General features: G+C 45.2%; 1 protein-coding gene across 6 annotated transcripts in view; it reads right to left on the bottom strand.

Annotated features, from left to right (window-relative positions):
• TPM3 (tropomyosin 3) overlaps positions 1-24,957 on the bottom strand; it is a 322,771-nt gene that overhangs the window by 47,351 nt on the left and 250,463 nt on the right. For 2 of the 6 annotated variants that reach the window (XM_069651646.1, XM_069651682.1), the window contains one exon: positions 679-12,912. The exons of the other annotated variants lie outside the window; for them this stretch is intronic. In XM_069651646.1, coding sequence (XP_069507747.1) covers positions 12,830-12,912 — 83 coding nt within the window. In that variant the 3' untranslated portion in view covers positions 679-12,829. Of the gene's footprint in view, positions 1-678; positions 12,913-24,957 lie in introns of those variants that run through there. 6 annotated transcript variants of the gene reach the window in all.

Genomic DNA, 24,957 nt, shown 5'->3' on the forward strand with positions numbered 1-24,957 from the left:
CTTCGGAGACGGCTTGCAGATGCCCACGTGTCCCCCAATTAGCTAGCAATTTCTAAAGCTTTCAAAGGCCAGCCTGCACATCTATGGTCTTTCTAAGGCAGCCACCGGTAGAAGAGATTACTCCTTCGAACCTAACCAAGCCGGAGCCATCGAGTGGCAGAACAGAGACAAGATAGTTTTGCAAGAGCAAAAGCGTTCTGGACAGAAATTATTTGCACAATGCACATACTTGAGGGTCGGCACGTCTCCATTATGAGCTTCTCAGCTGTAGAACGCGATGCGTTTTTAGAGCCAAGACACTGGAAGGATTATGCAAGATAATGAATCTACACCAGATCCACAACTTCGTGCACGTGTTCACATCAGTTTTAAAACTTCGCATTGAATTAACCCAATTTGGCTAGACCTTCCAATGTAATCGCAGGATAATCCCCTAAAAAACAATTAAATGAGTAAAAACAAAATGTGGCCAATGTTTAACATTCTAGATTGGCAGCAGGGCTTTCCAATTTTTCAAAGTAATTGTGGCACTTTTTTGAAGGCTGACAGACATTACAATAGCACAAGCGTGGTAATGGTGAGCATTCCACATAAACAGGCTGACCTGCCAAGCAGGTGCTTACCCAAACTCCTGTGAATAATTCCTTTAAATTTAGACGGACAATGAAAGGCATGAGACATGGGTTCACAATCCTTTATTGTAGGGAAAGCAGTCCGTCATATATAGAACAGAGAGTAAAGCAGAGTAAATACACAGAACGAAGGATGCGAGCATGCAAGACAATGTCCATGCCATGGTCGACGGGCAGCACATTCTAAGCAGCCTACGAGCCAGGTAACACCGCGGTCATTCCATGCCAGCCATGCAACTACCACAGCCTCACACCCGCAATTCATCATAAAAACTAATGCACACGACATCATTTATACTACCACAACATATGCAACCAAGCAAAAACCATTGCAAAACTGCTAGTCCCACCAGTTGCAAACCAGTACATCTGCGAGCGAGAGACTACGGCATGCAGTCACTGCATCAGTTCAACCACACAAACACCATTAAGAGCATCTCCAGACTACAGTAACATGAGGGTGTACTATTGCGAGCACAAACAAGCCACCACTTTATATACAAAAAAATACCAGTCACTAGCCCATCCCATCCTTGGTCTTGCCACAACCCGTTTTGAAATATAAGAGCAAGAGTACTATGATGGGCCCTGATTGGCATTCATCTTTGTATAGACATTTGGATACTGGAGCCCAATGAAGTGTCTGCTGTCAGCAGATTTACAGCAACGACATTTGGCCACCTACACAACCAATACCAGTCTAAATAGTCTTGGAAACAAAGGGCACACCAAATAAAACAGCACAGACACCGACTACCACAGCCATACAGTCACAACCATTCAATATAAATCGTTTGCTGCAATCTTACAAAAGGACTAGACATGACCAAATCACTACATCCCAAACAAATTGCCAACTGGTGTAACCTATCGAAACGGCAGGCATTGCAGTCTGAATCTTGACACCATGTGAGTAGCTCTAGTGCCACATGTACAAACTATGATTATCCACACCTGCAATACAAAAAAATTGCTTCCTACAAATCACCTCTTAGGGTGGCGCCATCTACTGGTCTGGCCAGTGCGGTGCTGCTACCTTGGTGCACACCATGGGAGTTTCAGCCACAGCACAAGATGCGCTGTTTGCATGAAGTGCCTGCGCATGACTTGCAGTACTTCGAGTTCCAGAAACTTAGTGCAATCAATGCCTTAAAGAATTCTGATGGAAGTAAAATTACTTTGGTGATATATGATATGGCATTTATAACGCGCCTATACACAAGTTTAAGCGCGACACGGGAAGAGAGGGAACAGACACAGCAATCCTACTAGGCCAAGTGTCATTCAGATTGCCCAAGTGCAGGGGAAGCAGGAAGAGAAGTCGAGTGGGAGGGGGTGGAGACAGTGCATTGCATGGGAAATAGAATAAATAAAACAATAGAAGTAGGGCCAGCTGGTGGCAAGTGCAGGCGTAAGCGCAGACATCGGGTGTCGGGACTGTAGGGATACAGAAAACTATCCAAGTGCGGGGGTTGCCAGGGAGGCAGTGCAGGTGTGAACTGGCGGGAGAGGGGACCTGGGCCCGAGATCATAGGGTGGCCAGGGACCCAGTACAGTTACAGGCAGGAATGCAGCAGGGGAGAGGAGGAGAGAAAGCAGAAGCAAAGAGGAAGGTTTTGAGGTGCTTCTGGAACCGGAGACTAAAACCGCTCAAGAAACGGGTCCCAAACCCCAGTACATGCAAGGAACACTTTAGCAAAGCACAACTAAAATGAGAGTCAAGTAGACTGGAGATCGGTGAAGTGGTGATTGAGGACAAGAGGGCCCAAAATGAAGACTACCAGAACATTCTGCATTTACTACGAAGCCACTTATCAGATAATTAGTCCTAGTCTGGTGCAGCAGTTCTAGAGGGCAATGCCGAAATACAGGCCCCAGCATGCTGGTGTGGGCCACCTTCTTGGTCAAAGTGGGCCAGTCTTATCAGTTACTACACTGTGCTGCTGATAGTTTTAAATGTTACCGAAAACATTTTCTTTCAAATGTACCATTTCCAACCTTTTACCAAGCAGTCAGCCTTGGGTACTACACAAACAGTGGTAGGAAAGGAATTAAATGCCATTTGCAATTGTGGGCTACTTTTCCATTGGTACCCGAGGAAAAGGTATGACCTATTGTAACCCTTATCCCACATGCTTCTCATATTTTAGAGCCAACACTTCAGTAAGGGTCAGTTTTATTCATGTAGACCTTCTTGAAGCATTTTGCTTTTTGTATCATGTAAATGGTCGGCAACAGTGCCCTGGTGTCAGGGTTTAGGCGCTATACAAATGTAGAAATATAAATACATTTCAACCTACAGTTTTTATCAAGGGCTTCAAGTCAGGCTTCTGGGCCTCAAACTGCTCCGTATTGCCTGTTGCAGGCCTCTTGTCACAGACTTGTTGGGCCATTGGGTTTAAGGTTTGCTCAGGGTTAGTTCTGTAACTTTCCCTCAATAACCCTCGTACCTCCTCCCCCCCCCCCCACCCTTCAACCATCATTGCGAGATTCCGGTTTTACTGTAGCATAACTATACGGCGAAGTGCAGCAAGGGTACTGTGTATAACTTTTCTTTAACAGTTTTTGGTGTGTCCATGCTAGGCTGATGGCAGCAGATATTTTTCTGTAGCGTTTTATTTTTAAAATCGCATACACTTCACGCTAAGTATCATATTCCAAATGGTTGTGCGGCACACTTTTCTCCCTGACTTTTGGCCATCTTGTCCTTTGTACTTACAGCCTTCCTAAGTCATGCAATGCCATATATGACAAGTCCATTCTTGAGCTCTGGCTGGAGTTTCCTGGCCAAATAAACAATATGTGCATCCTGGCTAGGTGGAGGGGCTCGGTTGGGGCAGTCTTGTAATCCCAATTCCCGCCAGGCCAGGTCTGTTGCTGGGCAGATTTGGGCCAAGAGGATGTCCATGAGCAGGCAGCCCTTGCCAGTCAAATGGTGCAGATTCTGGCCATTGGTGAGCTGGGGCAGCCCCCAGCTCGAATTTGGGATAAAAGGGCAGCAGTCCCCGAGAACACTGACTGAAGCCAAACCCCCCCCCCCACCCCCCTAAGAAGAGGAGCAAACCAGTGAAGATGCAAAGAATGCAGATGAAGACGACCATCATTGCCTTTCACCAAGTCACGGTGAAGGTCTGCCTAGATAACCTCGGACTGCTGTGACTCCCCAGGATATCAGTGGGCAGTCCAGCTTCATCCAAGGCAACTCCTGGGAATCCGCTGCTAAGTTTGAACTTCATATTTGGAACAGTTTCACCAGAGCTTGGAAATGCCATCTAGTCGGACTGAATCCCGATGCCAAAACAGCCACTACACCAGTGACCTCTGGATCGATCAGACCAAAAGACGTGGGCCCATGAATTCTGAAGACCCTAGGGCTGGTCTCAGAATCTGCACTCAGGGTGGGAGCTTGCATAACTGTTCCCACGCCACAGGGAATTTATGGGGATAATGTCCACTCCCCAACTCTCCCTTGCCTGGTCCTGAACTGGAGTTGTGGCCAAGGATCCCCTAAACCCCCTGGGAAATCCCCAGTGGTGTGGGATTGGGAAGAGTAACCATACATCTTTATACCGAACTTCAATCCTTTGAAGTGCATTTCTTCTTAACAGTTACATTCGCTTTGCCACCCATTCTGCGACTTCAGGCATTCTAGGAACATTTAAACTAACAGACACTACGCCCACTTACCTGGTAGGGCAGGACTTAAGTTACAAAGGACCTTATAAGGAGTATATGCATTTCTTTCACTTTACTGCCTACAGTTCACCATTTTAGAACTTTCATTACTTGGAAAGTACGAGGATCTCACTTTGAGATACCAACTAGATGTGCGTTTATAAAGAGGATTTATGAATACTTACCTTTTACTTTAACGGCTTAGACAATTAAATGCCTAATAAAATAGTAGGTCTGGACTCCTGGACTCGAGTGCTCTATGCTGGGTTAACTGTCCTACTATATCACTCATATAGCTCCTGAGTCTACACTAGCTTGAGAGAGTTTGGCTAATCCGATTCATCCTCTAGGGTGGGCTCTCAGCACCCTCCTACTTTGCTGGTTCTGAAGATCCTGCTCAAAAACGTGCCAAACACGAAACCTTAACACTGCAGCAGATGTGGGAACAGGCCACTGTATTAAAATCCTAACTGGAGGGAACAAGCAGAGGGCCACCCCTGGGTGCTTTGGCCCCAAAAGGTGAGTGCTATACAGACTAAATAGGTCCATCTAGATGTCTGAATGGGTTCAATGAATAACGCAACATGAAAGCCATTTAAAGTTTGACAGCCTTCACTTTCAGGCACAACGCACTGATGATTGGCCCGTATAGTAGAACGTCATCTAGTGGGTCACTCACGTTAAACCATCAGCCAGTGAAGTTTACAAGATTCAGAATCCAATATGGTTTGGCTAGAAGTGAGCAAGTCCAACCTTGTCAAGGAGCATAATTGTCACTTTGTATCAAGAAGGAAATAAAAATGCAACTGCCCCCTCTAATGGAGAAGGCCCCAGCCTCAAAGCAACCCCACCGCTCCAATCCATAATACATATATGGGCATTTGAAGGACTACTTTGAATAACTTTTTTTTTTTAAAGTCCAACTCAGCGAACCTACACACAAAGAGGCCCCAACTCTGTTCAGGTGCAAAATAATAAAGTTACTCACTGTAGGGACTACCTTACTCCTAAGTCCATAGTCTCCTTTCCTCCATAGTTCTGGGACATTCCTCAATCCTGTGCGACGGGACCGGAGCACTATGTAAAAAGCATCACATTTTTCACAAATGTGTCCTTCCTCTTTTTACAAGGGGTACTGCATGCGGTTGTAGCCCCGCCCTAATTAGCTCCGCCCAGCGCATCGCCCATCAGTCCTTTTCTATCACCAGGTCTATGACCTTTAAGCAATAACAGGAAACCTTTTAGAGGGGACGGCTGGTGGGTGTATGGAGGAAAGGGTCTATGGACTAGGAGTAAGGTAGTCACTACGGTGAGTTACTTTATTATACTCCTAGGTCCAGTCCCCTTTCCTCCATACTTATGGGAGATTCCCAAGCACTCCTCACAGGAATTACGGGTGGATGGAAAACTCCTTACTGAAAATTAACAAGGGGGTCCTGGGAGTCCCTCTGCCAGACATTAGTCCTGGTTACGAGACAGCTCACCATCTTTCACAGAAGAAATATCCCAAACACACCAGCACCAAAATGCTAGGCAATTCTCTGAACAAGAGTACCAACAGCAACCGTAGACACGTCTTTCAGTCTGGTTGGACCTCATCGGTAGGGTGGAGCTGTGCCTCTCCCAAGAATAGCGAGCAAGGGGTCCACGCCTGGATTCTTGGGTCTCACCCCAAGTTACTAGGGAATCCAGACTGTGGAGGAAGGGAGCGGTCAAGACATTAAGGCGACTTGTGATCCAGTGTAGGCAGGCCTCGCACAGAGGCCCTCGGAGAAAACTCGTACCCTTTTTAGGCCTGAAAGGCACCTCAAGGCCAAGGAAGGCCCCGGGAAGGAGCCCCCTGGTCGGGGTGCCCTAAAAACTAAGGAACTTACCGGGCGTCTCTTCTCGTCGATGATTCTTAAAATGCGGGGGAGGTACGCGCTGAAACTCCTCCCACCGCTCCAGACGACGTTGAAGTGCCCGGACCGAAAGTGAGTCGCAGTAGAGGCACGAGTCCCACTGGTGATCCGGTCCCAAACAGTCTAAACAAAGGATGGGGATCCGCCCTAGCGAAGCGTCGCTCGCAAGAAGAAAAATGTAACCGAACCGACAGACTGATACTACACAACCGCCAAACCGGAGCAGGAGAGGACACTGGAAGGGGGTGATGCGCTGGGCGGAGTTATCGCCACGTGCAGTACCCCACGTAAAAAAAGAGGACGGACACATTTTTGAAAAATGTTATGTTTTACGAAGTGCTCTGGTCCCGTCCCACAGGACAGAGGAATGTTCCATAAGTATGGAGGAAAGGGGACGGGACATAGGAGCATGAACCGTTACACCGCTAGACTGCACCACTTAGGTATACAATGCCTGCAAAACAGCTGCAGCAGAGACTAGACTCCCTTCTTAAATGCTGAAGATCATAGTTTTAGCGCTAGGCGGCATAGTTTAGATTACTGCTGGAAGAAAAGCTTTCAATGTTTGAAAGACTGCCTTCAAATAGAGGAGTGGATGCATCTAAATTGGTACCAAGAGACATGAGAGTCCTCAGAGGTAGACAATAAGAAATCTGTTTTATTGGTTATGAATAGTATATACATCAGGATCCGGTACAGATCAAACCAGATTACTTTTGCCACAAATTCATGCTTAATAATCTTCCTCATTAATATTCATGATCTGTTAGATGCCTCCATCTGGGTGCCAGCCGTCAACTCTATGATTAACCGGAGATCCTATGGGTCACCCACAGTTGGTTATGGTTAAATCGTTAAACACTGAACTTTTAGTTCTACTTGTCACATTAGAGATTTGGGTCTTAAGTCTCATGTTAAGTGTCTATAAAGCCAGGACTGATTGAAGGTATAACTTGTGACATGGGCGGAGCTTTGAAAGCGTTCGAAACAACGATGTTACAATGGTTTTAAATGTTTTTTTGTTCTAGGTTTGGAGTTTTCTCCATTGGGTGGGAAAGGATCTGCTCTGATAACTGGTCCTCTGGGCTCGGAAGAACATACATTTTCAGCCGTTTAAAGATTGACCAAGAAAGAAAAGGTTACTTTACACTTTGCAAACCCGAAGGTTTGAATCCTGAAGGTATGCAGCTCATTAGCCAATCGTCACTGTAGGGATATATGTTAACAGCTGTTCCTTGGAAAGGTCAAGAGAAAAAAAAACACCATCAAGGACTTTCGCCTTTCAGTACTGGAGACGCATCTGATCAGGTCAGAGTTAAAATAGAGATAGGATGTCCCAAAAGTGTTGGCTAGAAAGAACAAACTGAATTTACTGTAACTGCCTAGCACCCGATAAGTGGAGGAATAATGGAACACTCCAAGTAGGTGTTCGGAGCTCTACTTCCCACCACACTACCCCTACAAATGCAGGCACTTCTAGCCTGCTGATGCTAGACTCTCCCCTATTATGTCTCATCCTACTTTCCTATATTCACAACTGTGGCCCACTATTCGTTGACTGCCAACATGTCAGCTTTTAAAATCTTACTGTTGTGACCCCTCTCCCATGCCCACCCACATGTGTTTAGCTTGTTGACAAGCCAAAAGTCCCTTTGGAGACTTCCTTCAGGGCAAAATAGCTTTCAGGACGCATGTAGCAATTCTCATAAACTGGACGTCTGTGCCTACACTGTACACTTGCACCACAGTGCGGCTGGGGCCACCGAAGGTGGGCCAAAGACTTCCAGATTAAGGCTACCTTTGCTTGTTTGTCACCATTTTCTCAAGGGGTCCGATAGAGGTCAGGCTCCCTAGGAAGTCCAGGTGCAGACACATGAGACGGTCCAAACTGTTAATGGTCTTGCATCCTAAATGACTACCCAGAAGTATTTTTTCACCATTGTTTTTCGCCAATGAGTTCTACAGTTTCACGTGTCCATCTGTTTAGACCTCTTTGGAAGTGTGCTCTGTCAAGCAAAACTAAATCAAGGGGAAGTATTTCTGACAAACCAGGTATAAGCATTTCAACACAGTCTGTGGTTCTTGTGTTAAAAGGAAAATCTTAGCAAAGCATGCCAACTGATTATTGCTCTTAATGCTTCGGACCTCAAACACGCTGCACTTAACGTTTTCTTGGCCACATTTCTGCCATCTGCAATTCTTTGGGGACACTAATTCTTCACCTGTTGGAATACCCAATACCCCAGATCCTAAATATTTTGCTGGAGAAGGCAAGCTTAGTTAATAAACAAAATAAATCAAATATCTTGACAGTTCGATGCTCCATCAGCCTGGGGGTGTAATGCAGTGACCAAACTCGCCAGTTTCACTAGAACCACATACTACAGGCAGGGGGAAGGGCAAAGACGAGCCAGAAAAAAAAAAAAAAGTATATGCATTGGTCCTAGTGCAAAACGAAAAATCTGATTTCATGGTACTCAAAACACTTCACGGTCTATCTATTATGGAGGAATCAGAAGTGATGCAATGTTCGTCTTTGAGGGGGCAATCAAAGCAACAAAGGTTGTGGGGTTGGTGTCAGCAGCAGTCTGGTCAGGCTGAAAATATAACAGCATTCCCACTGGGAGATTTGACACCATTGATTGAATCCGAGTGTACTGGCAAAGCAATGAGTTACTCATTGTAGTGGCTACTGTACTTCACCCACAGTCCCCTTTCCTGCATACTCGCGAGATTGCGTTTGTAGGGTGCGGAAATGATCACAACAAAATCCTTCAAATGAAACAGCATGAGGCACATGTATGGAACTACCGGTTTGGGAATGTGGTGGGGGTGACCAGGAGAAACGTGTGTGGCAAGCAAAATGGAGGTCTACACCACACAACCAATCTCCTTCCTGCAGTGCTGAAAGAATCAGTCAGGTCAGTGGCACATGATCTTGGTTGAACCGCACGCTCACAAGTTTCAATTCTGGCAAGCTCACTCATCCTTCCAAGCTTGACAAGATGAGAATCAAGGAGATGGGTAATAAACATCTGCTAAATCAGTGCCAAGATGACACGTGTGGGGAATTTGCACTTTCCTAATACACTGTTTTATGAACTTCGACTGGGAGTAGTTTAACTCACAGGTCTAAAATGGCCCGCTACCAGACCTAATCTTTGAAACAGCAAAAATAAACACGTTTTAGAGAAGTGGCAAATTATAGATGAAACTTGCGTGGGGAATTGGCAGTGCAATTACCCCACTGCTCATCAGATTGGCCAGTTGGAGTGTGGGGAATGGGGGTGGTGGAAGGCCATGAAATATTAAAAGAGGCTCTACTCCGTACAGGACTCTTACACAGCCGGATTCTTCTGCATATCTGCCAAGGATATACCAGTTTAATAAGAGGTCTCTTATGGAGTCCTGCCAGAAAGTGAACAATAATCCAAGTTAGAACACCAGTCTCGACAATGAATGTGCTGGGCGATACAGAATACAAACCTAGCTGTAAAGCAACAGAGCATAGTACTTAAAAAAAGGGATACTGTAATGGGATACAATATTATGAATACAATAAGAGGGATAGAAAATTGTGGCAATAATTTGAAGGACATGGATAGAGGTGGCACATAGATTTACAACCGAGATACAGGAATGGAACCTCAGACCCAGTCCCGTCCAAGTAGATAAAATTGCACAGATCAGGGACAGGCAGATGAAGGAAATGCTAGCTGGCTACATGCAACTCCACTCTTTCCTGAAGTTCCATGCTAGAGGTTCTGGGATGTATGGTCTTCTAGCTTGAGATAGGGCTAACAGTGAGTAAAGAGCCCCCTATTTATACCTTTAGTGTGCAAGACGAAACAAAGCAGTCAGATGCCTTACTGCCATGTAGAGGTGTTGTGCCCAGTGTGGCCTCTTTTTTCGCCGATGGGTCAGTCCATCTGGGCTGGGGGTTTGTCCCTGACCATTTGTCCCACGAATCAGTGCTTCTGCCAAGCTCCAACATTTTCGGGGTCCAACTACTAGGCCCTCAATGTATCGGTGGCAGACAGGAGGCCCGAGGGTTCGCAGGCCAGAAGAAGCCTGCTGCCTGGAATTGCATAGCATGGGAGAACCAAGGTTGCAGAACCAAAAGTCAGACAACACATAGGTGGCAGCCAAAGAACTTCCTCAATTTCCATGGTGGAGTAGGAGCTTGAAGGTCTCAAGTCATGGGAGGTAGAGCCCTGATCTCCCCTTCAAGCAGACATATCAGGCGACTTGGGATTTAGCCAAAGCATCGTTTGACTACTGGGGCTAGCTTTTTCCTTTTTCAATTCCTCTTTCATCACAGGTTGGCCTAGATAAGGACAAAGAGGCACCCTTTATGTTGTCTTGGGCCTCCTGTAGAAGGTTTGTTCCACTGAGCCACACTTGTGGGCATTATTCCTTAGCTCAACCCTCTGGATATTTAACACATGGCCAGTGGGTCACCTCTTGCATTTCGTTAGCAGCCGGCTGCAGCTGTGTCTGCCCAGAAGAAAACCTAAAAATGTCACTGCAGCCACCTTGCATATAAAAAGGGACTGCTGGTCGGGGCAGGAAGCCTGCATGAGTAAAGTTCCAAATGGGAAGTGGGTTTATTTTTTACACTGCACTGTTGCGTCTGAAGAGGGACTGCTGCTGCACATCATTCTCTAGTCCAGTCCTCTTTCTGGGATCCCATCGAATAAGCATGGAAGAAAACGTACAGTAAACACTCATTGGGGCTTCTCAATCAGAAGGGGACACCATGAAATCACCCTTAATCTGAGAAGAGAACGCCCATCTCCAAGAGGCAGTAGAGCATGACATTTTGCATTTAGTACATGCTGTAAAACTGTCATGGCCAAAATACTTTGCGATGTTAAGGTGGGAAAGACCAGAAAGTCGTCATGTGTTTTAGAAATCGTAAAGCAGTCTCGCTTATCCAAAACGTATTCATGAGAAATACTAAGATTTTCATTACAATCCTCTTCCCTCTCCATTATAATATCTATGCTGACCTATACCTTTGAGACCTCATCCTTTCCCCCAGGATGCGGTCCAGAGATGCTTCATCATGTCCAACTCTGTATGGAGTAGAAAACAGTTGATAGGTCATGTGCATACATTACTAATTGGACACCGATAGAGCGCCGCACAATTGGTCCTTGGAAAGAAAATTAACCATTCCATTTTCCGTCAGTCTGGAATCCTTTAAGATATTGGACATATTGCTTTAATCAGTATATTTACTGGACTAAAGGTTTACAGTAACAAAAACGAACATAAATGACCCATAGGAAGATTGGCAATAACCAATTACTGTGGAAAACAGGATACAAATGATCAACTGGAGCAGATGTTATAGCTACTCCGCAGGGAATGTAAAACCTAGAGTTAGATGTCAATGAGATAGCAGAGGAAGCCCAGAAAGGCGATATGCTTTGAAGTGCTAGTGATAACTACAGTGCTGACAAACGTTAGGGGCATCTCAAGTGTACAAATTAAGGGTTTAATGAACAAATCATACATAGGGTTCGAAATTGAGGGGAGCTGGGAGGTATTTAGCTCCTGCATGTAGCCTAGAAGTGCCTGGTTAGCTTGACACCAGCAGCGACCAGGAGCTACTTTTAGCTCACCCGGCCAACAAATGCTGAACAAACATACTTCTGTACATTTGGGACAATTTATAAATAAATATTAGGCCATATCTGTACAACATTTAAACCTTAAGGGGTCATACAATATGGAAACAAATATCTGTTTGCATCTTATGTGGAGGTTAGGTTTGTGGAACGCTATGTACTAGCTCCTCATCATCCAGTGGTAGCTCCTCATCACTTGTTAATGCTGGATACCCAGGAGCTGGTTAACCAATCTTAATTTCGATCTCTGCACATGCCTTCATGTATTCTCTGTGCCCCCAAAAGAAACCATTTACTGGGTGATACTTTACTCGGAAAAGGGAGAACTGAGCCATGCAGGTTACTTTGGGAATACAATTTAAGGCAGCTGGCCTATGGGCATTATTATTTTAGCTGCCAATAAGCAAGGATGGGGAGGGTGAAGGTGCCTCTCCAGGGCAGTGTTTATTACAGCATGCTACAGATGTCCCTTGGGCACGACCCACATGATCTAGAGTCACACTTCCATACATTCACAATCTCTCTCGAATTAAGGCTCCATGACAACATTCCATTGGCACTAAACCATACAGCACTGCATTAACTATTGATAAAGATCTTCAGTTATTCCAACAACAAAAAAACGTTTAATTAAAACAGTTAAAATAAAACGCAAGCAACAGCTTTAACATGCACATAGTAAGTACAATAGGAAGAAACAATTTGTCAAAATGAGCAACAGTACATTTGTATAAAAACTGGTTCAGCAAGTCATGGGAACAGTAAGCAGGCCTCCCAGGCATGACAAACTCCTCCAATGTCTCACTTGGTTTATGTGGCAATGCTACAAGATCACAGATCAGGCGAGACTGGCTTTGGAGGCTTAGTAAAACAAGTGAAACTACATATCCACTAACTGAACTAAACATCCGCAACAGGTTGAGAAAAAGGGGCACATGCACATCCAATGGTGTTGCGGTCCCCAAAAGCAGCCCTAGCAGTAGTATTAACAGTCACTGAGATCCTTCAGTGTTAGCTTCAGCTTGCCAGAGAGGACACGCTTTCTCTCATGCTGGCTGTAGAGGTGCTCTGCAGCAGCCGAAGGGTGTGGGGGGGAGCAGAAAAGGAAGGGAAGACACAGGAGGGAGAGAGAAAGAGAAAGGGGGTTAGTATAGCATTGACCAATATGAGCCCACCCAGTTAAGTCGCCACTAAATTAAATGACCTGTAAAAGCAGGACGGGCTGTTTGCTTCGAAGTCTGGTTGACTGGCTATGGTACTATTCTGTTTTAGCTTGGTAAAAATAGGATGGCACATCAGAGCCTGGAGGTGCCAATATGGGAGGCCAGGCACATGCACCAAGTCTAGGGATGGTACAGGCTTTACTGAGCCAAACCCCCACCAGAATTCCTTCCATGGCTGTGTGGACCAGAGGCAAAGTACAACTCGCATCTCAGTATAACTGAAGGGGTACCTAAATAAACAACAAAAAAAACTTCTACAGGCATTTAGGGATTCCTCAAACCAGCTCTGCCCGTGTATGGCAATTTAACTGTGTGGACACCTGCAGGGTAAAGACATACAATAAGGGGTGGAAACTGCAAGACTACTGTAGGAAACATGTGAAGGCACAGACTGGTCAGCCCACAGAGGTACTAGGCATATACAGATTATCATGTTACCAAACAAACTAGGGGTAGCATGGTGCAGTGGATATATATTACAGTATGCAAGAAAGGCAAGTCTGGAAAGAATTGGCTTCCTAGGTCTACTACAATGGGATTTCACAGTACATCAGCAATCTGGAGACACCACCGCTTTTTAAATGCATGTTTGACAAGCACTATATACACCATTAATAGCCTTTTTCAGCTGCTATCAGTTTTAGGGTTGCGTGCCAAGCATAGTCCACCATCTAGTTGACCAAACTATTAGGCAATGAAAAGGGTAGTGCAGGTGTGTGCGCCAACCACAATATGCTTTCAGCTGATGTCTTTTGAAGGTGGTTCTCTTATACTTTATTTTTCACTGCGAATTGGAGATCCAAAATAAGCGCTTATTACTGAAAATGTATTCTTTCCCTCCGCAGGTTGATGGGTAGGGAAAATGTGACTAAAACATAAACCAGCTGCCAAAAGAGAAAAAGGTAACATTTACAGGTTTTTAATCTGGCTTGGATTCACATGTTATGCATAGACTGACATGCATGATTTACATCTGGTCGAGGGCGTGTGTAGGTATAGAGCCAAATGTATTCCATAGTACCATCTGCCCCACCTGGGATTGGTCGTGTACTAAGCTGTAGTGTTCAGTGAACCACCCCATGAACAGATTCAAAACTCTGTTGCAACCCAGCATGTTTTCTAGTAGCAAATTAGTTTGGAATTCTAGCTTAACGTGATGTTATCTTTAAGGAGCGGTTTCTTAGCTAAGGCAGATCATTATTGTATGCATTGAATCCTCCATCACGCAGCACCCACCTTAGTGATGGGGTATCCCCCCGTAAACTAGAACAATGGCTGTGAATTCTGATTGGGTTTTGTTTCGTCTGTGGAAACAAGACAGCTCTCCTCACATGGAGGGTTTGGAAGCAGGCACTGGACTCAGGATTTTTGAACACTTGTAGTTCAATTGTTTAGTCGACAGGCAATCTGTATATGAATTTAAGCGGAAATCAAATGCGTTCTCAACAACTCTGTACGGCCACAACAGGCCTGCTTTACTGTCTGTAGCTCATTGACGGTTAGGACTGATTTTCTACACTCTGGCCTGGTGGACAGATGTATAGAAGGCCAACCTAGAGTTAAGGACAAATCTGGGTGCTGTAGCCAAACCAGGTCAAGGTAGCAAAGAGTGATCAAGGATAAGTCTCAGGAGCTGTGACCTTGGTAAGGGGTCCTTGAGGAGTACACCGGTGAAAAGTTCAGGGATAGTTATAAAAACTTATTTTTAGTCATACAACACTATGAAAAATGACTACTAGTATGTAATATCACACAACTAAAAAAGATACATATGGGCAATTACTGGAGATTGGGAAAATACATAAACACCTGCAAAGGAAGGTATGTATTAACATGCAGCACTACAGGTCCACAGAGATACACGAACTTTAAAAGAGCATCACTAAGATGTTGGGGCATTGTTGCGAGACAAAGTTAGTGGAGGGCTTCTGGGGTCCAATGAAAAGTTTCAAAGGATAGATTAGCTAATAAGTGTCCCCCACTCTCGGAAAGCTTGCGCGAGCAACCAATGGCAAAGCCAAGCTATTAAAAAACGTTTCACAAGATTGTTTAGGGGTCCAGGTAAGTATTGTTAGAACTCACCACTCATACTCAGATTCTTCGAAGTACTTTGAAGGTCTTCAGAAGAGGGTCCAAGGTAGCTTTTCCCACCACCAGCTACGGTTCTTAATACCCAGGGGTTGCAGGTTCAAGCACTTGTCCAGTCTGCGGCAAATGCTAGTGCAAGGTCTTCAGGTTGAAGAACGCAGACAAACTCTGTTCCCCTCACAGGACAGGATGCAAGAAATCAGTTTCGGATGCACGGCGACAGGGGGTGGGGAGAAAGACTTGTCGAGGTCAGACTTCGCCTCATATCTTGGGTCCGCTTGAAGCTGCAACCATGAAATTTGGCAGAGATGAGACCTATAGAAGAAGCAGTCGATACCCAAAGTTCCAGGCCTCAACATGGAACAGTGACGTCTGCAGCACAGTAGCCCAAACTGAGCTGGGCAGCCACTTGGGGATCACGGGCACCCGAGGGTTCTTCGCGGGACTCAGATGTGGAGCATGAATGTTACCGCCACTGCAAGGGTCGCAGCTCCTTCGTAGGACTGCTGAAGATCACCACAAGACGGGGCTCTTACAGAACAGCTCTTCCAGAACAACAGCAGAAGTTGTTCCCCAGGCTGCCTTCCAACGAGTCCATGGTCTCCTTGCAGGTCTGGTAGCTGGACAGGATACTTGGCTCCTTCAGGTTTCTTCCAGGATCTCTGAAGATCAAAGGATGCCGGGGACCCCTCATTCAAAAAGCCGAAACTCCCACTAGCCAATCAAAGATTTGGGCCACACAAACCCCAGCAGTAGCTCCAATCAGGACAACTTGTGGCACAGCTTATGCATACCATTCAGACACTGAAACCACTTCCTGGTAACAAACAAACATAGCCCTGAAGTAACACGTGAAAAGCCTCTGCTTTCACAGGCAATGGGAGTCCATATAAGGGTTTTCTTGTCCTCACAGGTCAGGAAGAAGGGTTACGAAAAACCTTGCAGCACAGCCATGTTTACTAGCCACAGTAGGTAGCCAAACATGGTAAAATAAAACAAAAAATAAAACAGCAAAAATTAGCTTCCACTAGCTTGTACCTTAGTCACACCTAGAGTAACCAAAAATCCTCCGAGTATTCGTCTAGGGTAAAACAAAAAGTGTACCCCACTGTACAATGATAAAAAGTTACCAAAAAAGTGTTCATGTAACAAGACTAAGGGAAACAATGTTTCCCACTACTAACAACCTGAAGGACATGTCAGTTTCCCCCATACAGATTAGCAAAAGAGGTATAGGAGATGAAGCCTTCACTGCACTACAAAGGTCAGATAAAAAAAATAAAAATAAACACAAGAAACAAGTTTGGGGGCGGGTCCATAAAAATGTGGTGTAAAGAGAAATCATTCTCAACAATGACCCTCCGGATGAATGCAATTGCCACCAAAACGCCATCCTGGAAAAGAAGGTGTTTGAGTGCATTAGTTCAAAAGGTGGAAAGGTTAGCAGTTGACGGGAATCTGCACCTTTTTAATATCCAAATGCTTTAAACTACAACTCCATCATCCCTAGCCGGCATAGCCACTAGTGTGTAACCATGGTCATTTCAAAATAGACACGCATGTTGGTCCATACAGCAACACTTTGAATCCCAATTGGGTGCCAATTTGCAACCAGGGAATCCAACTGTTGTGGACTCGATGAAAAATTTGAACACAGGTGTTCCATGAAATTATCTTATGTAGTGGGTTTGTCCAATGTAAAAGATGTAGCAGATATAGGACTACATGGCACTCATACAGGTGAGGAGCAAATCTATTGCATTGGCCGCCAAAATAAAATCTGTTCCATTTGTCAAAGTAGAAAAACTATTGCATCTTGGTGGCAGATATAAATGTCCACATTTTATGAACTTATGCATCAAGCATGTGATTCTAAGCAGATTAACAAACATCAGAAAAGTATTTACTGCAGTGTGCCTGGGTGCTCAGCAATTCAGCACTTTTACATAGATGGCATGGGCCCACTCCCTCATTTGCAAGCCCATCCCTTTTAGCCACCCAATCAGCGCAAACTACAACCCATCTAAAATACCAAGCGGTACTGTTGCAATAGTTTTGTTTTTTTAACTGATGTAGGTTTGTCTTTTCATAGTACTGGTTGCTTATTAAACATCCTGAACTGAATTGATCTGACCCTTTAGTCAGATCTTTCACTTATGTGATTTGGAGGACACATCACCACCAAGACTGCAGCTCTGTATGTGGGTGAACCATTACAAAATCCAAATGTCATAGCATGCCAAAAAGACAGTGGCACAGGCGACGCATACACTATAAAACTGTTGTGGCCATCTTTCAACCAAATTCCTCTCAATATCAGTCAGTACCTCAGATGAGGGTTCAAGCAAAACATCTTCCCATCGAATCAGCCCATGAGGGTTCCCCGATGGGGTACTGTGGAGCGCATCTCTAAAAACATGAAATGTATAAGTCTTGCTGAGGTGTAGTGGGCTTTCAAAGCAGCTTTTTTGATCTTTGCGGTTCTTGATTATGAGACTAGCTTGGGCACTCCCATGTTCCTATGAGGCAGTCTTAATCTTCCTCCTGCGATTTGATATTGAACAGATAGCTACACAGACATGGCTGCTATATACTTCTTTTGGTCTTCATTGGAGTAGACGCTGTCCTTCTGCAGATGCTTTTGCAGTTTGTAGCTAGTCCTTTCTTGTATTTTAGGTATCCCGTTCTGCTATTCTTTTACCCCAATCAACACTTTCCTTCAAGAGAACAGCAAATTTCTGGAAATCCGCCTTAAAAGACAGACGTGGAAGGTAAATGACCATGACCTTAAAGGCCCCCTGTTAAGTGCAGTCCTGCCTACAAATGGCTTCCCGTGCCTCAGTGTTATTAACCTTGTACATGCTGCACCCATTCGTCACCCTATATTTCAACATGGTCACCCTTTATAGTGCTATGAATCCTTAGTGACGTTTTTTTACATGGGCTCTTAAACTTTGGTGCGATTTTTGATCATGTAAGTAACGTAAAGGCCTGCTTCACAGAAGTTTTCAGGACTTGCTGTTCCGATGTCTTTTGCCTAGTTATTGTGTAGCATGCCATATACCTTTCATAAGACCTCAGTGGAATTGGAGTTTGCTTTTAAGGAGTTGAGTGAGGGGGGTCAACGTTTTTGAGACCACAGACCCAATTTAATGTGAACCCTTATGCCCAGTACCTTATTATGGAGTCTGACGAGTCTAAATGGGGATGGTCTGCATCAGATTCCAATACCTTTCAGACCTCCTGCTCACCTGCCTCACCCATCAGTACCTACTGAGCAGAGGATTCAACCATCAGTCTCCATGATATAGGCTACCCCACGTTTTTCCTTTCTGCCCTCTTTGAAACAAGATTTCTAAGTGGCAAAAAAATAGAAAATCCTCTAATCTGTGCATCATTCTCATGCAAGCAGACTAGTTAAGAGTGTGGGAATGCAGGCAAATGCTGCTACAAAGTGAGGTAGGGAGGGATGCATGCAACCGGGGAATAATGCTTTTCTGATAGCATGTGGGAGATTTGTGAACAAACCACTATAGAGAGCGGAACTATCTAACATAATGGTAGAACCGTGTTGCCTCTGAGGAAAGTTCAGACTCTGACTCTCCAATGTAAATGTAGCAGAGCAGTCAGGCTTAGCTTCAGGAAGAAAGGCGGCTGGCAGGCACAGTACATACCAATAAAACACTACAAGTACACCACGCTGGTAGGTATACAGAAAAAAAACACACCAAGGGCCCACAAAATATTTATAAAGGGAAAATATGCTCTGGTGAACATCACAGAATAAATCGCGAGTTAATGTGCATCTCCTTTTGCTTTAAAAATTAAGCGCCATACCTGGTTTTATGTTATTGTGCATTTCTATAGTGCCTTATATACCATTGGTATGATCTAAGCGCTGTGGATTGAACACCCTCAGGGACTGTAGTCCAGGTCAGCGGAGAGAGCAGTGTAGTAAATAGAACGTGGGTGCACTCATGTATGCAGCCAGTGTGGTTTACGTGGTAGCTGCATTCTAATGGTGGGCGTGGTGCAGTGGTTCTGTGAGATCAGTGGTTGTGTGCAGCATAAGTTGACCTCAGTATCTGCATGCTGGCAGCGGTGCTGCTTGTGTATGAGATTATGTGTGCAGCTAAGCAGATTTGTTTGAGGGGTCTACAGAGGAGGTGTTCATGGAGGTGTATGTGTGCAGCTACGCCAAAATTGATCAAGGGGTGTAGCTGCATTCAACTGTTCAATTAGGAGAAGAGCGTGAGCATATTGGTATGTGCAAGTGTCTGTGCCGATGTGGTGGGAGAAACACCCATTCCAGATTAGCTTCCAGTGCCTGCTGAGCCGACTATCTATTCTAGAGGTTCAGAACATTAGTTCTCCAAGAGAAATTCTGTTTCTAGTGTGGAGTTTGTTCTGATTAGCAGGTTTGAGGTTGTCTTTCCTCGCTTGGCAGTGTCAACTGTGTTAGTTGCCAGATTCCCAATCTTTATTGGGTTAAGCGATTGCAGGTCTTTGGCCGTCTCAGTGTCTCATTGAGTCTGCCATGGTTTACTGGACGATACCCTCTCATTGTGCAGTAACATCTCATTGTGCAGTAACATCCACTTCAGACTTGCAAGTACATTTTAGATTGGATGACGGGTACTCGGTGGACCCAAGGTCAAGCATCAGCAACTATGGTGGTCCCTGTGTCTTGTTGAATCTGCAGTTGCTTATTGGATGACACCCGAGTGTGCATTTACTTCAGTTCTGTTCTAATGGACATAAAAGTACATCCTAGATCATGAAGACTTGTACTCCGTCAACCCGAAGATCCAGCAACAGATTAAGCCATGTTAGTGGTGTCCGACTGGCATGATAACATGCAGCAGAGGTTTCAGTGTTCCTGATCTGGTGTGTGGTTAGTGTTGATGGCAGACACCTAGTCAATTTGCAGGTGCTTTCCTTGCCAGATTCCTCGGCGGATTCTGAGTATATTCCATTGAAGTGGAACAGTTAGTCCATTTCTGAAGCTTGGTTATATGTGCCAGGTCCCAGGTAATCGTTTACAGTGAGTGGATGGGTATTCCGGTCGTAGGTTATGGTTTGAAGTGTGAAATTATAATGCACCCTTGTCACTTGCGAGAGCTGACTGCTAGAGGGCTTATCTGATTGGAGAGCATAGTGCATATATGATATGGCATTTATAACACGCCGATACACAAGTGCTTCAAGACGCGACTGCAAGAGACAAAAGAGCACGTCCAACCAAAGCATAGCCGATACTGCACCCCGGGCGAAGGAGTTCAAGGCATCAATTCCCAGGCAGATCAGGGTAACATGACTTGATCAGAGACTACCTTGTATACCCAGTGGACGACCAGATCAGGCCTGATCGTATTGTTTGAACATAAGTACTATTAGGCTCCGAGTTTGTAGTTCTGCACATTAATTCCCAGATAAGTGGGTAGAGGGGGATGTGAAGCTTTGTGAATTTAAAGAGGTGGTTGAGCGTTATGGTGTCCCAGAGCCATTTATCTGACGTTGTGCCCCCAGTTGTGGGCATATTAAGACCTGCTCCCCTGACTGCTTTGGTGGATAGTCACTGCTGCGCTTTACCGTCACCTCCCCCCCCCCCCACTAGGAGCTGGAGGGTTGTTTCTGCTGTTGCAAGTCCTTAGATTTGTTTGTATCCTAGGAACAACCTTTTATACCCATGGGAGTAATAGGATGACCTCTTGGAGTATGCCCCCTCCACTGGAGGATGTCGCAGGCACCTTTCCAGACGTTCCTCTGAAGGGCCGAAAGGATTGCAAGGACGTTAGGGTGTGAATTGTCTCCATATCGTCTTTATGGCCCGAGGGTTGTGTCTATTTTCGGGCCAAAATGCTTGTCCACCTCGAATGCCATGTTTAACTTGGTGTACGTCAGTGCGAAAGTCTGTACATTTGAGCCACTCCTGGCACCTTAGGACGCCCCCCATTTCTCACTTGTTTAAATCCAGTTTCTGCAAGGTCTACTGCCCTATTTATGCTGCGATTCGAGGACTACCCCTTGGAAGATCGCCTTTGTCTCTTTCCTCTTGCCCTCTGGGAGATGCTCGAGAATGTGCGCTAGTTTGTGCCACCTCTCTGGGTCCTAGCGGGCGAGGATAGTGAGGACATTTGCAGCCTTTACAGTGGTGGCCCCTATAACCAGCACCTTTCTGAATGTGTCTTGTTTTCGTGCTCGTCAGGCGGCACTGCGTATTTCCATTTATCCGACTTCGCTTTGTTGCCCGCAGTTTGACGCCACTGATTCTGGAGAATGCTGGGCTACAAAGGCACTTGGTGCAGCTTCGGGGAGGTTGGGAAGGGGAGGGGGGTGTGTTGTATTTCTTATCCAGCCGACCCTTCACAGAGGTGTGAATGGATGTCATGACCTTGAGGCTCTGATGCCACACGGGATCAAGGATTGGTATACCACCACCATCTTTCTCCTTTTACCCATGTGGTTGAAAAAAACATTCTTTTTTGTTTTTAGAGGCTGAATTCCTTGCAAGCCCTTGTGTCCTGTGGGGACTCTGTATCCCAATCATCCTCCTGGGGCCTATGGGAGGAGGATGACTAGGTCGCAGGGCTGGTCTGTGTTCATCAACTCACTTTTTCTTGTGCGGCCAGCTGTGGAGGCAAGAGCATCCAATGCCTCCTTTGAGGAGATGCCTGCAAAGCTGGTGATGCACTCCTACCCCTTGACTCTGGGCGGTGAGATGCCCCGTGGGGACTGTTGTGTGCCTGCCCGTAGACCATGTCCTAGATCTGGGCGGCGAGTGCGAGTGGCAGAGGTGCGATCAGTGGTTGAAGAGCCGATAACGCTTGTTTCATTAAAGCAGCGTCTAGTTGTGTAATCACCCTCTGCATAGAGGTGACGACCTGCAATGACAGCAAGGACTACAAATTGGTCAGTAGTGACCACACTTCCTCTTGGTATTAACCTAAGTGGCTTGGACCCTGTGGTAGGATAAAGTGCTGCTGCCAAATCTGGTTGATTTAGGCCATAACCCGATTGGCCGTCCACAGGAATGTGTCTTCCTGGCGTAGTTGGCCTGTTCAGGGAACCTGTAGCTTCCTGTAGTAGGACAGAGTCCTCAGTCTGAAAACTGCATCTGCTCATGCGGTGTCAGGAAATCTATTATATATATCTGGTGCTGCAATATTTCCTCCGGAATAACATCAAGTATGCAATTGGCAAAATTGGCGCAGGTCTGACTTGTTCTAGCAGCTTGTCTAGTATGTGGGCCGCTGATTGTGTTTGAACTGTCAACGGGGCAGCTTATGTAGGCTGCTGGTTGGTCTCTTACACCTGTGGCTTTTCACTTGACCGTCGACAGCCCTCCAGATAAGGTGCAAATTGTGCCTTTTTACGCATGTAATTATAGCCATTATGGAGCCTTTTATTTTCTACTGCGTAAAGTTTATGCTGTATATATATTTTGATTAAAAAGCATACCTTCCTTCACTAGATGGCATTAGAGTGCAAAATGAGTCTTGGAGTTTATGGAACGCACGCACCCATGGAATGCAATCCAGACCATAACATAGTCCACGGAAGGTCTCCAACCTTCTGGGAAGATTCCCATGGGGGCCTGTAGCTCCACATGAGAGGAGTAAAACCTAGTAATACAGAAACAAAGGATTGACATATTTCATAAGAGCACTAACCACCTGTGGGGATGGCATTTATGGATCAATAATGTCATCCCTGGTCGAGGAGGAGGCCTTTATGGATTTGATTGGCCAGAGTAAGCAAGGGACGTGGAAGCAAATATTAAATAGCAGCATGAACAGCAGTCAGGACAACTACAGGGAAGGGAATCTGAGACAGAGCACCCATCCCTGAGACGCCCGTCAGTACAATTAATGACCTTAAACCTAAAGTACAAGGTGAATCCACACTCACTACCAATCATGCTGTGTCAAGTTGTGAACACTTTCTCCACACCTTGTATCTTCCTGCACAGTCGACGCATGTGCAGCATGTGGCATAAAAAGTGCATGGCCCTGCCCCACCCACCCCTTCCCAGTCTGAGACATGCATCCAGGGCCCGCCCTCGTCCCCTACGCAAGATGTTTGCTGCGCAAGTGTCCTTCACACCACAGTACTGTCACGTACTTTGAGCAAGAGTTCCCTTGGGCTCACAGATGAGATAGCAGGTCACAAACACCACAGGGGTGTTGACGCCAAGACACCAGCCAGGTGAGCCTTTCGCTGCAGCTATCTGATCTGCGTTTGAAAGCTTTTTCTTTCTCCCGAGCCAGTTATAGAATCGTTTTAGGCTGACATTCAAGCACTGCCAGTTTACCAGGTCTCAGCTAGGCAGACAGTGCCTGTGACTCTGCAGGTCGTTAAGTGCTCAGGTTACAAACATTTCTTTTGGCAGAGCCTTTCATATGCACGATGGAACATTTCCAACTGAAAGAGCTTGCAAAGCACCAGTTACCTTGCACATCTGTGATCGTAAGTGAGCAACACAAGGCGCACATTTAATGTGTTAATATAAACACATTAAATGGGTGCTTTATACCCATGATGTCTACTAGCTTGACATGCAAAAAAATAAGTTGCTAATTCGCGAATCAAATTCAACGCCATGAATAACAATGAGCTGGAGTTTTGTTGCAAAGAATCTCAATATGCAAGTTTATTACATGTCTTTACTCATTGAAAGTACAACGGGGTTAATTAGATTTTTAGGACTTCTAGTTTACCATTCTAAAAGCGAAAATTAAAGCCACAATGATATACTTTTGGATTAACATGTTGCTGTAAGGAGTTACATTTTGTCATGTGGCGTTATTATGCAATTTGTGTTTTTTCTAAGTAAACTCTATAAGACATTACTGTAGGCCTTGAAATCCAAACTATTTGTGCCAAGTAAAGCTTGGAAGGTATGCGGTCAAATTTGCAGAGTGGATTAAAATCCCTGCTTCACTGTTCAGCCAAGGTTTGTAATCCTGACCCCTGTCTCAATCCCACCCCCACTTCCGCCACCCTCCCCATCTGTCCGGCCATCCCACTTCCTTTTTGGATGCAGCCAAAGTACCACTAGTTCGTTTTTTCAGCTTCCACCACTGCTTTAATCTCCCTGATGTGATTTGCGATCACAGGCTGAATTGGCTGTGATGCGTATTATGCCAGAGATGCTTTTGACTATCTAGGAAGAAACCTATCAGCAATCAAGACTGCTCACCTAGGATGGAAGTAGAAGATAGGGGGAAGGTACAGACTAGTCTTCAATACTCAGAGTTCATATGAAGTTATATTAATCAAGTAGCAAGGAGTGAGCCAACCGACAAACGGTCTTGTGCATTATATAAATGGTCACTACTATTAATGCTATATGTTGAACAGTGGAACAGGGGTCAGTCAGGCTTTGAGTAGTCGCATGTAGTAGGAATCAATTTTTGCTAAAAAGTCAGTGGCAAAATTATGTGTCTAGAAGCACACACTTTAGTGTTGACACAGATTTGGGAACAATCTGCAACTTATACACTTGTCTGCATTTCTTCCCAACTGCAATTGTCAGAATTATGTGCTTGCCTTTGTACACAAATCAATCAGTAAAACTATAAATATGCCTACCATAATGCAATTCAGCTTGCATGCATTGTTTGGTTATTGAAGTGATATTGCTTAGCAGTGTCTGGGGAGCCACATTAATGTCCTGCAGTATACAGCAGGAAAGGTAGTTTAGCAGGTTGTGACTGTTGCTGAAATTATGTATGCAAGTTCCTGTAAGTAAATCATATGCCAACACTTGCTTATTCGCACTCCCTCTGCAGGCAATACA

Source organism: Ambystoma mexicanum, chromosome 1p (assembly GCF_040938575.1).
Source record: "Ambystoma mexicanum isolate Mex_15411 chromosome 1p, UKY_AmexF1_1, whole genome shotgun sequence".
NCBI classification, from domain to species: Eukaryota; Metazoa; Chordata; class Amphibia; order Caudata; family Ambystomatidae; genus Ambystoma; species Ambystoma mexicanum.